This window comes from Triticum dicoccoides, chromosome 7A (assembly GCF_002162155.2).
Source record: "Triticum dicoccoides isolate Atlit2015 ecotype Zavitan chromosome 7A, WEW_v2.0, whole genome shotgun sequence".
NCBI lineage: Eukaryota > Viridiplantae > Streptophyta > Magnoliopsida > Poales > Poaceae > Triticum > Triticum dicoccoides.
The window spans coordinates 99,546,104-99,558,690 of record NC_041392.1 but is presented as its reverse complement, the minus strand read 5'-3'; the positions used below and the strand labels follow the sequence as shown (position 1 = coordinate 99,558,690).

Sequence of the window (12,587 nt, the reverse complement as noted above, 5' to 3'; positions counted from 1 at the left end):
AGCCCCCGGTATATGGATGGGGATGGGGTAAAGGCAGAGAGGGGGGACGGCACGGGGCGTGGGGTTTCCCTCCGGGCCCACCCGCAGGGACACATGGCGGCCCAGTTTTTTCCCTCTTATTACACAAGGGAGGGTTTTTTTCAAAAAATAAAAGGGAGGCTTTTTCTTGCAGAATTTTAGTACTCCGGGCAAAATTTATGGAAATTTTGAAAACGTCGGTTCAAATTTGTTTTAATTTTAGAAAAATGGTTGCCATGCTCAAAACAGGGCTTCACCGGAAACCGCACCGGCCTGCGTACTCTTTGATTTTTGTAGAATCTTTCGAGGAAAAAAGCCCGCGGCGACGGCTTCGGTTGCGCGATCATTGTAAGAGGGCATGGCATATTTACCAGCACGGTTACTTAAGGGAAACATCAGCACTGCGTAGCAAAGCCAACATATTTGGTACTCAATTCCAGAGCTGGAGTCAACAAATTTTGCTCATTCTTCAAATATTTACAGCGCTACCAACAACAACAACAAAAAAACAGTGGCACCGTTATGTACGCAAGTCCGTCCCAGAAGGAACAAGCAAAGGCATCGGTCGCGCTCTCCCTTCCTTCTCTACATATCGTGCGACCGGCTGCCTTTGTGTCGGCTAGCATCTCTCGAAGATCTTGTAAAGCTTGTCTAGAGAAGCAATCTGCATAGGTTCAAAATTACAGCTCAATATCAGTGTGTTGATGCCGCGTCATCTATAAAAAAAAGGTATTTCACACACTTCTAGTGGTTGCACTTGAAGCCAGGCCATTCTTTTTTATTACTCGCTGTCGAAAGTTGGACTGCCTATGTTGGTATGCCTACTCGGAACAATGTCGCGTGTAATGTGGCTTGGTGATTGTTTGGGGAAAAAAATACATTGAGCAGTGTAAATAGACAGCAGTGCAGTAACAGACTATGGTGCGAGCATAAGCACAAGACTGAACTGAAGCACCAAACGTAAAGGACAACTGAAGCGGGGTGGGGAGGGAACCTGGACGAATGTTCCGTCTGTTGCCATCGACTTAGGGGGCTTGAGGAAAAGTCGCATGGACGGGAACAAGACGTGCTGGATGGTCCACTCGCGTTGAGCCCATGCCGCCTCTGCTTCCGCAAGCAGCTCTTGGTCGATGTCATCTTCCTCTGTAATGCAATATATGTTTAGCCCCAATGGCAATTAACTCTGAATGAATATCTAGCTGCAGCATCATATATAATGGATATATTCTTTAGTATGTCTATTTCAGTGTCATGTCATCTTGGCGGTTAATGGGAAGCGAAGTGGGAGAAACTGCGGATTCTGTTACCTACTAGGGTGTAACACTAAGCATATATGTTCTTCATGCACTTAAATGGGTATACAACTATAGAATACAGATACCCAACAAGCTCACCTGTACTTGTTAAATCGTTATCAGCCTGTCCAGCACTTTCCATGGAATCTTTATTTTTCTTGTATAATCGAATGCCTTTGCCAGATGGATTTGGAAGGATGGGAGGATGAAGCGCATAGAAGTTTCCAATAGCAGCTGCTGCCGTTCTGAAGCACTCTTTCTCAACGTCCCAGGCAATCTATTATAAGATGGTAATCACTAAAAATCAGGACTGCCAGTTTGCATAACTAAAGTAAAATCTGAAACAAAATATATCATAAAGCAACAACTCCCGGAAATGGAATTCCGAAACAACTTAAAATATGAATAAGAAACAGAAGTTACTCGCGGCCAGCTCGCTGCCATATCTACATGAAACACCGAAATTAAATTTTGAACACGATATCAGCCTGAAAACCTACTTGCCATCGCCTCAGCAGGGAATGGATAATCAAATATCATGACCAAATTTAAAATACCATATGTAATGAACGCAACAGCATAATAAAAGGAAACCTACATCATTTCCTAGAGTCAACATGAACTCTGGAAGGCGATCCATATCAGGGGTGTACTGATCAAGTACAACAGGAAGTCTGGTCAGGTTGCCACCTTGATCAATGTGAATAGAGAAGTACTCATTAATCATCTCAGCATTTTCTTTTAGTATCTCAGTGTTCACCTGCAAACAAGCACTATCTTCATCAACAGAGCGATGCTACATGAATCAAACGATTGAGCCGTATTACAAGAATCAAGAAACAGAAACAATATGCAGGTGGACAAATAAAAAACTTACATCTGTTCTATCACCTACAAGATCAACTATGACTCGAGGAATTAAGAAAATAACTTACTTCTGCAATTTCTAGTTTCTCCTTCTCATTTACATCACTCATTGACTCGTCATCTTTCAGTGCCATTGTCAGCAACTCCAGAAGCGGAGCAGGTTCACTGAGCTGTATAGCATTGAAGTTCCCAAAACGGCACAAGGCTTGTTGGTACATGAGTTCTTTGCTGCATCACAAGCTGAATCATCAATATCACATAGTACAGAAAAGAAAACAATGCAATATTTGGAAGAGGTGCTTATTAGGCATTCAACTGGATGTGATATGAATGGATAGCAGTTTGATGGTGGTGTGCGCAAGCAATATTGTTTGTGTGCACATGCATTTGCAAATATGTACAGGTAACTGGGGTATCGGTTACCTTCAAAGAGCTATGTCAGATATTAGAAGAAAAAATCTAGCTTAAATAAGAGATATAAGGCATGGAAGAGTAAGACTAGTCATCAATGTAATGTATAGAGTTTACCTAACATTTACCACATTGACAAGGTATAAGAGGGTATTGTGTTGTATCAAAGCGAAAACTTCATCGGCAACTCCAACATATGTGCAATTCTTAACAATATCGAAAAGGCCTAGCAGAAATACATAAATCATCAGTCTACAAAAATGGAGACAGATTCAGACATCACAGGTTAAGATGAGCTCACCAGGATGTAAGTTAGAATCTATTTCTGTAACAAGCTCATGGCGACTGGACAAATCACTAGCATCTTTTGGATTTCTTCTTGATCTTACAATATTTCTTGGAAACCATATACAAACAGAAGAAAAAAATCAGCCACAGTAAAAAAAATAGCGAATCACTGTACTCCCTTCTTCAAATAGAATTTATGAATTGGCAACCAATGTAGAAAAAGGTCCAGCACTCGCAACTTAACCAGAGTTATAGACTTGTAGCATGTAAACAGCATGAATCATTAAATCCTCACATGAGGAAAGGCAAACAACAGGTACTTAGTGCACAATTTGATGCGCATGCAGAAAAAATTCAGGGAGCACAAACAGATGACCAAATAAGACAGCATAAAAAATACAGAAAGTGGTGACCGGTGTCAACTTGCTAATGAAGATCATACCTTACGGCAACAAGGTCAGATTTCTTTTCAAGATTTGAAGTTTGACCTTGCCAATAGGTGTGCAACCTTCCAGATGGATCGCGTGGATCTGTTCTGACCATTTGGCTCACAGGAATCTTTTGAGATTTTTCTCCTACAGTATAATATAATTATACTAAAGATTATTCGCTGGATGGTGGTGGTTTCACACGCCCTTTACTAGATAGCTCAATAATACAGAGTTAAGTAATGTGATGTAGCAGTATAGTGTACTTATGAAACATTTTAGCTTGAAATATGCATATGGTATATGCTACATACCAGTAGGCGTGCTGACTTCGGTACCCTTGTCCTTTCGTGTGTTAGCTTGAGTAAGTGCTGAAGAGTTTAGTGCCTGCAATTCACATGGAACAAGCATCACTAATGTGCACAAAAGTTTACATCAAAATATAAAATACACATGCACATAGTTTTTATAACTGAGATAGCTAAAGTTCATCTGCAAATTAAATTTCTTTTAATTTGCATTCAAAGAGCCAAATAATATAACAATCTACTCTGAAGGGGCAAGTTTTTGATAAGTCAATTTCCCAGGAGAGCAAGTTTTTGAGAAAATGACAACATACGAATTTCAGCATGACTTTCTGCAAGTGTTTATGTATATTTGAAAATTGATGCACTATGCAACTGGTAGTAGCTTTTGAACAGATACACTGTCTCTAAAGATAGAGGTAAGCAACCATATGAACACTTAAAAACTGATCTCCAGCAACTGTCGCACCATATCAACTGTGATGAGTCATGAGACACAACAATAACAGACCAAGTATCTGTGAGTTTATGTAAGCATGAACATATGAATAACCTGAGTTTGGAATATCCTTGTGTTATTACAGTTCATCAGTTTTTCCTCGATGGCATCTTTAATTTTTTCAATAATGCGCTCTTGATTTAAGAGGCTAACCTGCAAGACAGAAGGAATCACTGAAATCATTTGTTCTCTAATTTAAAAATTGCAGAGATGTTGGACACCAGGCTCAGATTTTGCCAAAAAATACCTCCTTTTTGGTTGGATGTATATTGACATCCACATGTTCTGGTGGAAGATTGATGGACATGTATATGAAGGGTTTGGATGCTTGAGGCAGTATTGCAGAGTACACGAATTCAGTAGCTCTTTTCAAAGAAGTGCAGTCTACAAGTCTATCTGAAGAGGAGATATGGACAGTTATAGGATAAAGCAAACAAGGAACAGCCATGATAATAGAGAAACAATACATTACTAATTCACTGACAGAAAATACATGACAGTTCAATCACAGTGGATGCATCATTTAAAACTTTGTTGGTCTTACAAAATTATTCTTTTAAAGATATCCCCTTGTTCATCGAAAATATGTGAACAAGATGTGGCCAGATTACTCTGATCAGAGTTACATAGCATCTTAACATGAGTATTTACATGGGTATCGCAATACATTTTTAGTGCATATGTAATCAACTGAATTTACTTACGGAGGAAAAGGCTCTAAAAAATTACTAGTGCCTTGTAATTTGTATACCATTTATGAAAAGAATCATAGTAGTCTTTTTTGCCACATAATTTGCATTTGAGATGAAACCATCCATCTTGAATATTTCATCTACAGCATTCTCATCTGAAACCTGTATTTCCATCAGATCACGAACAACCGAAGCCCCATAGACATTCCTAATAGCATCTAGCCTTGAAGACGTGGTCCCACTGTGAACATCTGCTCTATTGGCTCCATGCTGTGACAGAGGAGGAGGCAAATGTCACCTTCTTAAAACTCATGAGAAAACAATAGACAGCTATATTTACCTTTCTACAAGAGAGGTTCACATTGATGTGATGGACTGCAAATCGACTGATGAAGTCCACTATCTTTGGATAGTCGTCATTGGAGTTCTGCAGTGTTTTCCTACGAGCTACCATATTGTAGAATAAATTTTCAACCTGCATATTAAGATTTTTTTTCTTGTAAAAATCGCAATAAATATCCAATAGAGCAATAGTACTATGCAAAGTTGCAAACTCACCATGACTTGAGTTCCTTTAACCGCAGCGCAGGGCTTCGGGTCATTCTCCATTACTCCATCCCTATAAGAAACTCTGACAAGAAAACATGATAATAACAATCATTAACAAACGACTCTAGAGTCAAGCAGAAGGATTTAAAGTTGCTCATGGACTGACCTGTAGCCATGCAGTTGGCCTTCTGTTATTGTTGTCACCGTAACATGGCCAACATAAGTCATACTGGCCAAAGCCTCCCCTCTGAACCCCATGGACTTTATTGTTTGTAGGTCCTCATATGCAGACAACTTTGAGGTAGTATGTCTCTCACACAATATTGGCAAGTCCTCACACTGTGAAAGTTTACCAAGTTAGCTGACAAAATGGTATGGGATGCTCAATAAATATTCTGAATATGACCAACTCTTCAAATACCCAACAATCAATACTGTAATCATATAGTAGTACCCTGCAGACGCCTAGGCCCTCCCCCTTTATAGCACAAGACAAGCCCAGTTCGTAGTATCATAGACAACTACATGCTGCCTAAGACAATTAGCACTAAAAATCTCAAATGGCCTGTTAGTATAGGTGTGCCCTCATTTGCCCATGGCATAGCAGCCCCTATGCAGTTTTTTACTGCCCGAGTCAGAACAAACAGACACAGATCCAGTGCAGAAAATCGCCAATACCAAAATTGCCAATCATCCGCCTACATGGCCCTGTACGCACTAAGGATTAACAGCTCGTAATCAACAGAAATCACGGTTAACAACTCGCATTTGAAGGATTTTGGCACTAGCAGGCGCCCGCGGAAGCAGCAAGGGTTCAGGGGGTGGGGGGGTTGGGTCCGGGGTTTAGGGTTTAGGAAGCGAGCGTACCCGGATGCCGTGGCCGTCGTCGGAGACCTGGATGAGCTTGAGGCCGCCGTCCTTGACGGTGACGGAGACGGTGGAGGCGCCGGCGTCGATGCTGTTCTCGACGAGCTCCTTCACCGCCGACGACGGCCGCTGGATCACCTCCCCCGCGGCGATGCGGTTCACCACCGACTCCTCCAGCCGCCGGATGCGGGGCGGGGCCCCGCCGCGCGGCGCCGGGTCGTCGGCCTCCATGGCCGCCGCGGGCCGAGGAGGTGGGGAATGGGGAGGGGAGGGAGGTTCCGCCGATTTTGGTATTCGCGCGCGCGACACTGATTATTGCTCGCCTTATTTCGGTATTCTTTCTGCATCATAATCATCGATTCGTTATACTCCCACCATCTCAACTTTTCATCTAGACCGCAAGATTTTCATCCAAGAGCCCAAAACAGATCCGCACTATTCATCTTCTTCCTACCTTCCTTCTTCCTTCTCACGCTCGCCCCCAGCATGTCCTGCCCCAACCGCCGGACTCCACCACCTGCGGCTGGCGCGCACTACCGCGCACCGCCTTGCCTCCCCGCCCTTCCCTCAACCTCCCCCACTGTCGTTGTTGGCCATCCCTCTGAGTGTCGCATCGGTGAACAATTCCGGCGATCCCCTTGCACCCACGCACCCCTAAGATAGATAGCGAGCTTGCTACTTCCAGGCGAACCTGCACCTCCACATCTCTAAGAGAGAGAGTGGGGCTTCTACTTCTTCGGACAGGTTGCTTCTTCTCCGACGAGGTCCGGCCTCCCCATATCGCGCTCGGGGGGGGGGGAGAGGAAAAAGTGGTTGGTGCCAACAAAATATTCAAGCAGCTGAGGTTTAACAAAACGATAGTTTAATGGTTTAGTTTCTTTCTTGTAACCATTGTTTGCAATTTATAAAGCAGCCATGAAAACGTTCCCTCAAACAAAAATTATCATTGGAAACATTTTTCAATATGAATAGAATGGTATACTTTTGATTATACCTTGATTTATGAGAAAGATTATGTTCCGACCAACCGAGTCGAAACTCAACCAGTCGTCGATGATGTCCCGGACTAGGGGGCCCTTATCACATCGCCTCTCGCCTGGTGGGACGGGTCGAGGGGCCCCCATGTCGGTTCATCAATGGGACACGTTTGAGCGGCCCATGGCATACAAAAGGAAGGCCTTCGAAGACTTGTCGTACACTCCAAGATGTTGAGATCGTATTAAACGCATCCTTCCTGTTCGTACCAGACTAAGATGAAACTATAGCCCCCCTCCCGAATACCCATATAAGCCGAGGAGCAGGGCACGCAGAGGATACACATTGATCCTGACGTAGATCATCTGTACTTTGCAATGTTTCGGATATCGGTAACTTGTAGCTGCTCGGTCCGGTGAGGAGTAGGGATTAATCGGCGAATATGCATGTTAACAAAATTTACCGACAACCCATTTATCAATAGGTTAATTAGGGTCATATCTATATATCTTAGCTACATATGCAATAATGCAACAACAACATCAATAAAGGAGAGGCAATAAACATCAGTAGCATGTAGCATAGCACAAAACATATTAGCATATAACACAAACGGTTATATGCTGATCTACAGGTGATGGCCTCGGGGAGGGGGAGGGGCGGCGAGCTCGAGCAGCGGGAAGAGGCTCGGTGCCTGATACGCCATATCTATAATTTTTTATTATTACATGCTATTATATTATCAATCTTGGATTTTTATATACACTTTCAGGCAATTATATATTATTTTTTGGGATTAACCTATTAACTTAGTACCTAGTGTCGGTTACTGTTTTTTGCTTGTTATTTGTTTCACAAAATATCGGTACCAAACGAAATCCAAATGTCACGGAACTTTTTGAAGGTCTTTTTTTCTGGACAAAAGAGACACTAGAAGCTTCGAGAGAAGACCAGATGATGAAGCGTGGGCCCATGAGGCACCGTTTGACCTAACTCCACCTCTATAATTTCTCTAAAATCATGAAATCAATAGAGGAGTCCATGAAATACTTTTTCTGCCGCCGCAAGTTCCAGAACCACGAGATCCCATCCGGAGGCCTTTTTCAGCACTCTGCCAGAGGAGGATTCGATCACGGAGGGGCTCTATATCATCCTTGTTGCCCCTCCGATGATGCATGAGTAGTTTACCATGGACCTATGGGTCCATAGTTAGTAGCTAGATGGTTTCTTCTCTCTATTTGATCTTCAATACAATGTTCTCCTCACTATTCTTGGATGTCTATTTGATATAATGACTTTTTGCGGTTTGTTTGTTGGGATCCGATGAATTGTGAGTTTATGATCAGATCTATCCATGAATATTATTTGAGTTTTCTCTGAACTCTTTTATGGTTACTATAGCCTCGTATTTCTTCTTCGACTTATTAGTTTGTTTTGGCCAACTAGATTGATTTATCCTGCCATGAGAAGAGGTGATTTATAATGGGTCCGATCTTGCGGTGCTCAATCTCAGTGACAGAAGGTGGCATGACACGCATGTATCATTGATATTAATGGTCAAAAGATGGTGTTTATTCATACATGAGTTTATCTTGTCTACAACATGTCATCTTGCTTAAGGTGTTATTCCGTTTTTCCATGAAATTAATACACTAGATGCATGCTGGATAGTGGTCGATGTGTGGAGTAATAGTAGTAGATGCAGAATCGTTTCAGTCTACTTGTCTCGGACGTGATGTCTATATATGATCTCTGCCTTGGATATCGTCATAATTATTTGCTTTTTTCTACCAATTGCCCAACAATAATTTGTTTACCCACCGTATGCTATTTTCAAGAGAGAAGTCTCTAGTGAAAAGTATGGCCCTGATACATCTCCAACGTATCTACTTTTCCTAACGCTTTTCCACTTGTTTTGGACTCTAATTTGCATGATTTGAATGAAACTAACTCCGGACTGACGATGTTTTCATCAGATCTACCATGATGTTGTTTTTATGCAGAAATAAAAGTCTCGGAATGGAACGAAACTTTGCAAGGATTTTTTATATTGATAAAGAGAATTTCTGGGGCCAAGAGTCACCTGAGGGGGGCACTGTTGGGGAACGTTGCAGAAAACAAAAATTTTCCTACTCGTTTCACCAAGATCATCTAGGAGTTCATCTAGCAACGAGTGATTAGATGCATCTACATACCTTTGTAGATCGCGCACGGAAGCGTTCAAAAGAACGGTGATGATGTAGTCGTACTCGACGTGATCCAAATCACCGATGACCAGCGCCGAACGGACGGCACCTCCGCGTTCAACACACGTACGGGACGGGAGACGTCTCCTCCTTCTTGATCCAGCAAGGGGGAAGGAGAGGTTGATGAAGATCCAGCAGCACGACGGCGTGGTGGTGGATGCAGGGCGTCACAGCAGCAGGGCTTCGCCGAGACTACGAGGGAGAGACGTAACGGGGGAAGATGGAGGCGCCAGGGGCTGGTGTAAAATTCCTCCTCTCCCTCCCACTATATATAGGGGTGCCAAAGGGGGGGCGCCGGCCCTAGTAGATGAGATCTACTAGGGGGGGCGGTGGCCAAGGGGAGGTTTCCCTCCCCCCCAAGGCACCTAGGGGTGCCTTCCACCACATGGACTCTTCCATGGTGGAAACCCTAGGCGCATGGGCCTATAGGGGCTGGTGCCCTTGGCCCATCTAGGCCAAGGCGCACCCCCTACAGCCCATGTGGCCCCCCGGGACAGGTGGCCCCACCCGGTGGACCCCCGGGACCCTTCCGGTGGTCCCGGTACAATACCGATAACCCCGAAACTTGTCCCGATGCCCGAAATAGCACTTCCTATATAATTCTTTACCTCCGGACCATTCCAGAACTCCTCGTGACGTCCGGGATCTCATCCGGGACTCCGAACAACATTCGGGTTTCTGCATATACATATCTTCATAACCCTAGCGTCACCGAACCTTAAGTGTGTAGACCCTACGGGTTCGGGAGACAAGCAGACATGACCGAGACGACTCTCCAGTCAATAACCAACAGCGGGATCTGGATACCCATGTTGGCTCCCACATGCTCCACGATGATCTCATCGGATGAACCACGATGTCGAGGATTTAATCAATCCCGTACGCTATTCCCTTTGTCTATTGATATGTTACTTGCCCGAGATTCGATCGTCGGTATCCCAATACCTCGTTCAATCTCGTTACCGACAAGTCACTTTACTCGTACCGCAATGCATGATCCCGTGACCAGACACTTGGTCACTCTGAGCTCATTATGATGATGCATTACCGAGTGGGCCCAGTGATACCTCTCCGTCATACGGAGTGACAAATCCCAGTCTTGATCCATGTCACCCAACAGACACTTTCGGAGATACCCGTAGTCTACCTTTATAGTCACCCAGTTACGTTGTGATGTTTGGCATACCCAAAGCACTCCTACGGTATCCGGGAGTTACACGATCTCATGGTCTAAGGAAAAGATACTTTGACATTGGAAAACTCTAGCAAACGAACTATACGATCTTGTGCTATGTTTAGGATTGGGTCTTGTCCATCACATCATTCTCCCAATGATGTGATCTCGTTATCAATGACATCCAGTGTCCATAGTCAGGAAACCATGACTATCTGTTGATCAACAAGCTAGTCAACTAGAGGCTCACTAGGGACATGTTGGTGTCTGTTATTCACACATGTATTACGATTTCCGGATAACACAATTATAGCATGAATAAAGACAATTATCATGAACAAGGAAATATAATAATAATGCTTTTATTATTGCCTCTAGGGCATATTTCCAACAGTCTCCCACTTGCACTAGAGTCAATAATCTAGTTACATTGTGATGAATCGAACACCCATGGAATTCTGGTGTTGATCATGTTTTGCTCTAGGGAGAGGTTTAGTCAACGGATCTGCTATATTCAGGTCCGTATGTACTTTACAAATCTCTATGTCTCCATCTTGAACATTTTCACGAATGGAGTTGAAGCGACGCTTGATGTGCCTTGTCTTCTTGTGAAACCTGGGCTCCTTGGCAAGTGCAATAGCTCCAGTGTTGTCACAGAAGAGCTTGATCGGCCCCGACGCATTGGGTATGACTCCTAGGTCGGTGATGAACTCCTTCCCCCATATTGCTTCATGTGCTGCCTCCGAGGCTGCCATGTACTCCGCTTCACATGTAGATCCCGCCACGACGCTTTGCTTGCAACTGCACCAGCTTACTGCCCCACCATTCAAAATATACACGTATCCGGTTTGTGACTTAGAGTCATCCAGATCTGTGTCGAAGCTAGCGTCGACGTAACCCTTTACGACGAGCTCTTCGTCACCTCCATAAACGAGAAACATTTCCTTAGTCCTTTTCAGGTACTTCAGGATATTCTTGACCGCTGTCCAGTGTTCCTTGCCGGGATTACTTTGGTACCTTCCTACCAAACTGACGGCAAGGTTAACATCAGGTCTGGTACACAGCATGGCATACATAATAGAACCTATGGCTGAGGCATAGGGGATGACGCTCATCTCTTCTATATCTTCTGCCGTGGTCGGGCATTGAGCTGAGCTCAATTTCATACCTTGTAATACAGGCAAGAACCCCTTCTTGGATTGATCCATATTGAACTTCTTCAATATCTTATCAAGGTATGTGCTTTGTGAAAGACCTATGAGGCGTCTCGATCTATCTCTATAGATTTTGATGCCTAATATATAAGCAGCTTCTCCAAGGTCCTTCATTGAAAAACTTTTATTCAAGTAGGCCTTGATGCTGTCCAAGAGTTCTATATAATTTCCCATCAACAGTATGTCATCTACATATAATATGAGAAATGCTACAGAGCTCCCACTCACTTTCTTGTAAACGCAGGCTTCTCCATAAGTCTGTGTAAACCCAAACGCTTTGATCATCTCATCAAAGCGAATGTTCCAACTCCGAGATGCTTGCACCAGCCCATAAATCGAGCGTTGGAGCTTGCACACTTTGTCAGCATTCTTAGGATCGACAAATCCTTCCGGCTGCATCATATACAATTCTTCCTTAAGGAAACCATTAAGGAATGCCGTTTTGACGTCCATTTGCCGTATTTCGTAATCATAGAATGCGGCAATTGCTAACATGATTCGAACGGACTTCAGCTTCGCTACCGGTGAGAAAGTCTCATCGTAGTCGACCCCTTGAACTTGTCGATAACCCTTAGCGACAAGCCGAGCTTTATAGATGGTCACATTACCATCCGCGTCTGTCTTCCTCTTAAAGATCCATTTATTTTCTATGGCTCGCCGCTCAACGGGCAAGTCAGTCAAAGTCCATACTTTGTTTTCATACATGGATCCTATCTCGGATTTCATGGCTTCTAGCCATTTGTCGGAATCCGGGCCCGC

The 12,587-nt window shown here is 43.7% G+C and overlaps 1 protein-coding gene across 1 annotated transcript; it reads right to left on the bottom strand.

Annotated features, from left to right (window-relative positions):
- Window positions 1-420: 420 nt before the first annotated feature.
- On the bottom strand, window positions 421-6,523 carry LOC119330353 (DNA mismatch repair protein MLH1-like). The gene is made up of 16 exons (XM_037603461.1): window positions 6,220-6,523; window positions 5,519-5,691; window positions 5,362-5,434; window positions 5,144-5,278; window positions 4,863-5,073; window positions 4,359-4,507; window positions 4,166-4,264; window positions 3,622-3,694; window positions 3,322-3,454; window positions 2,893-2,987; window positions 2,709-2,817; window positions 2,249-2,408; window positions 1,912-2,073; window positions 1,413-1,590; window positions 1,013-1,161; window positions 421-682 (listed from the first exon to the last, which is right to left on the bottom strand). Exons 1-16 carry the CDS (start codon window positions 6,448-6,450, stop codon window positions 638-640), a joined length of 2,175 nt encoding a protein of 724 aa, XP_037459358.1. The 5' UTR covers window positions 6,451-6,523; the 3' UTR covers window positions 421-637.
- Between the last annotated feature and the right edge of the window lie 6,064 nt (window positions 6,524-12,587).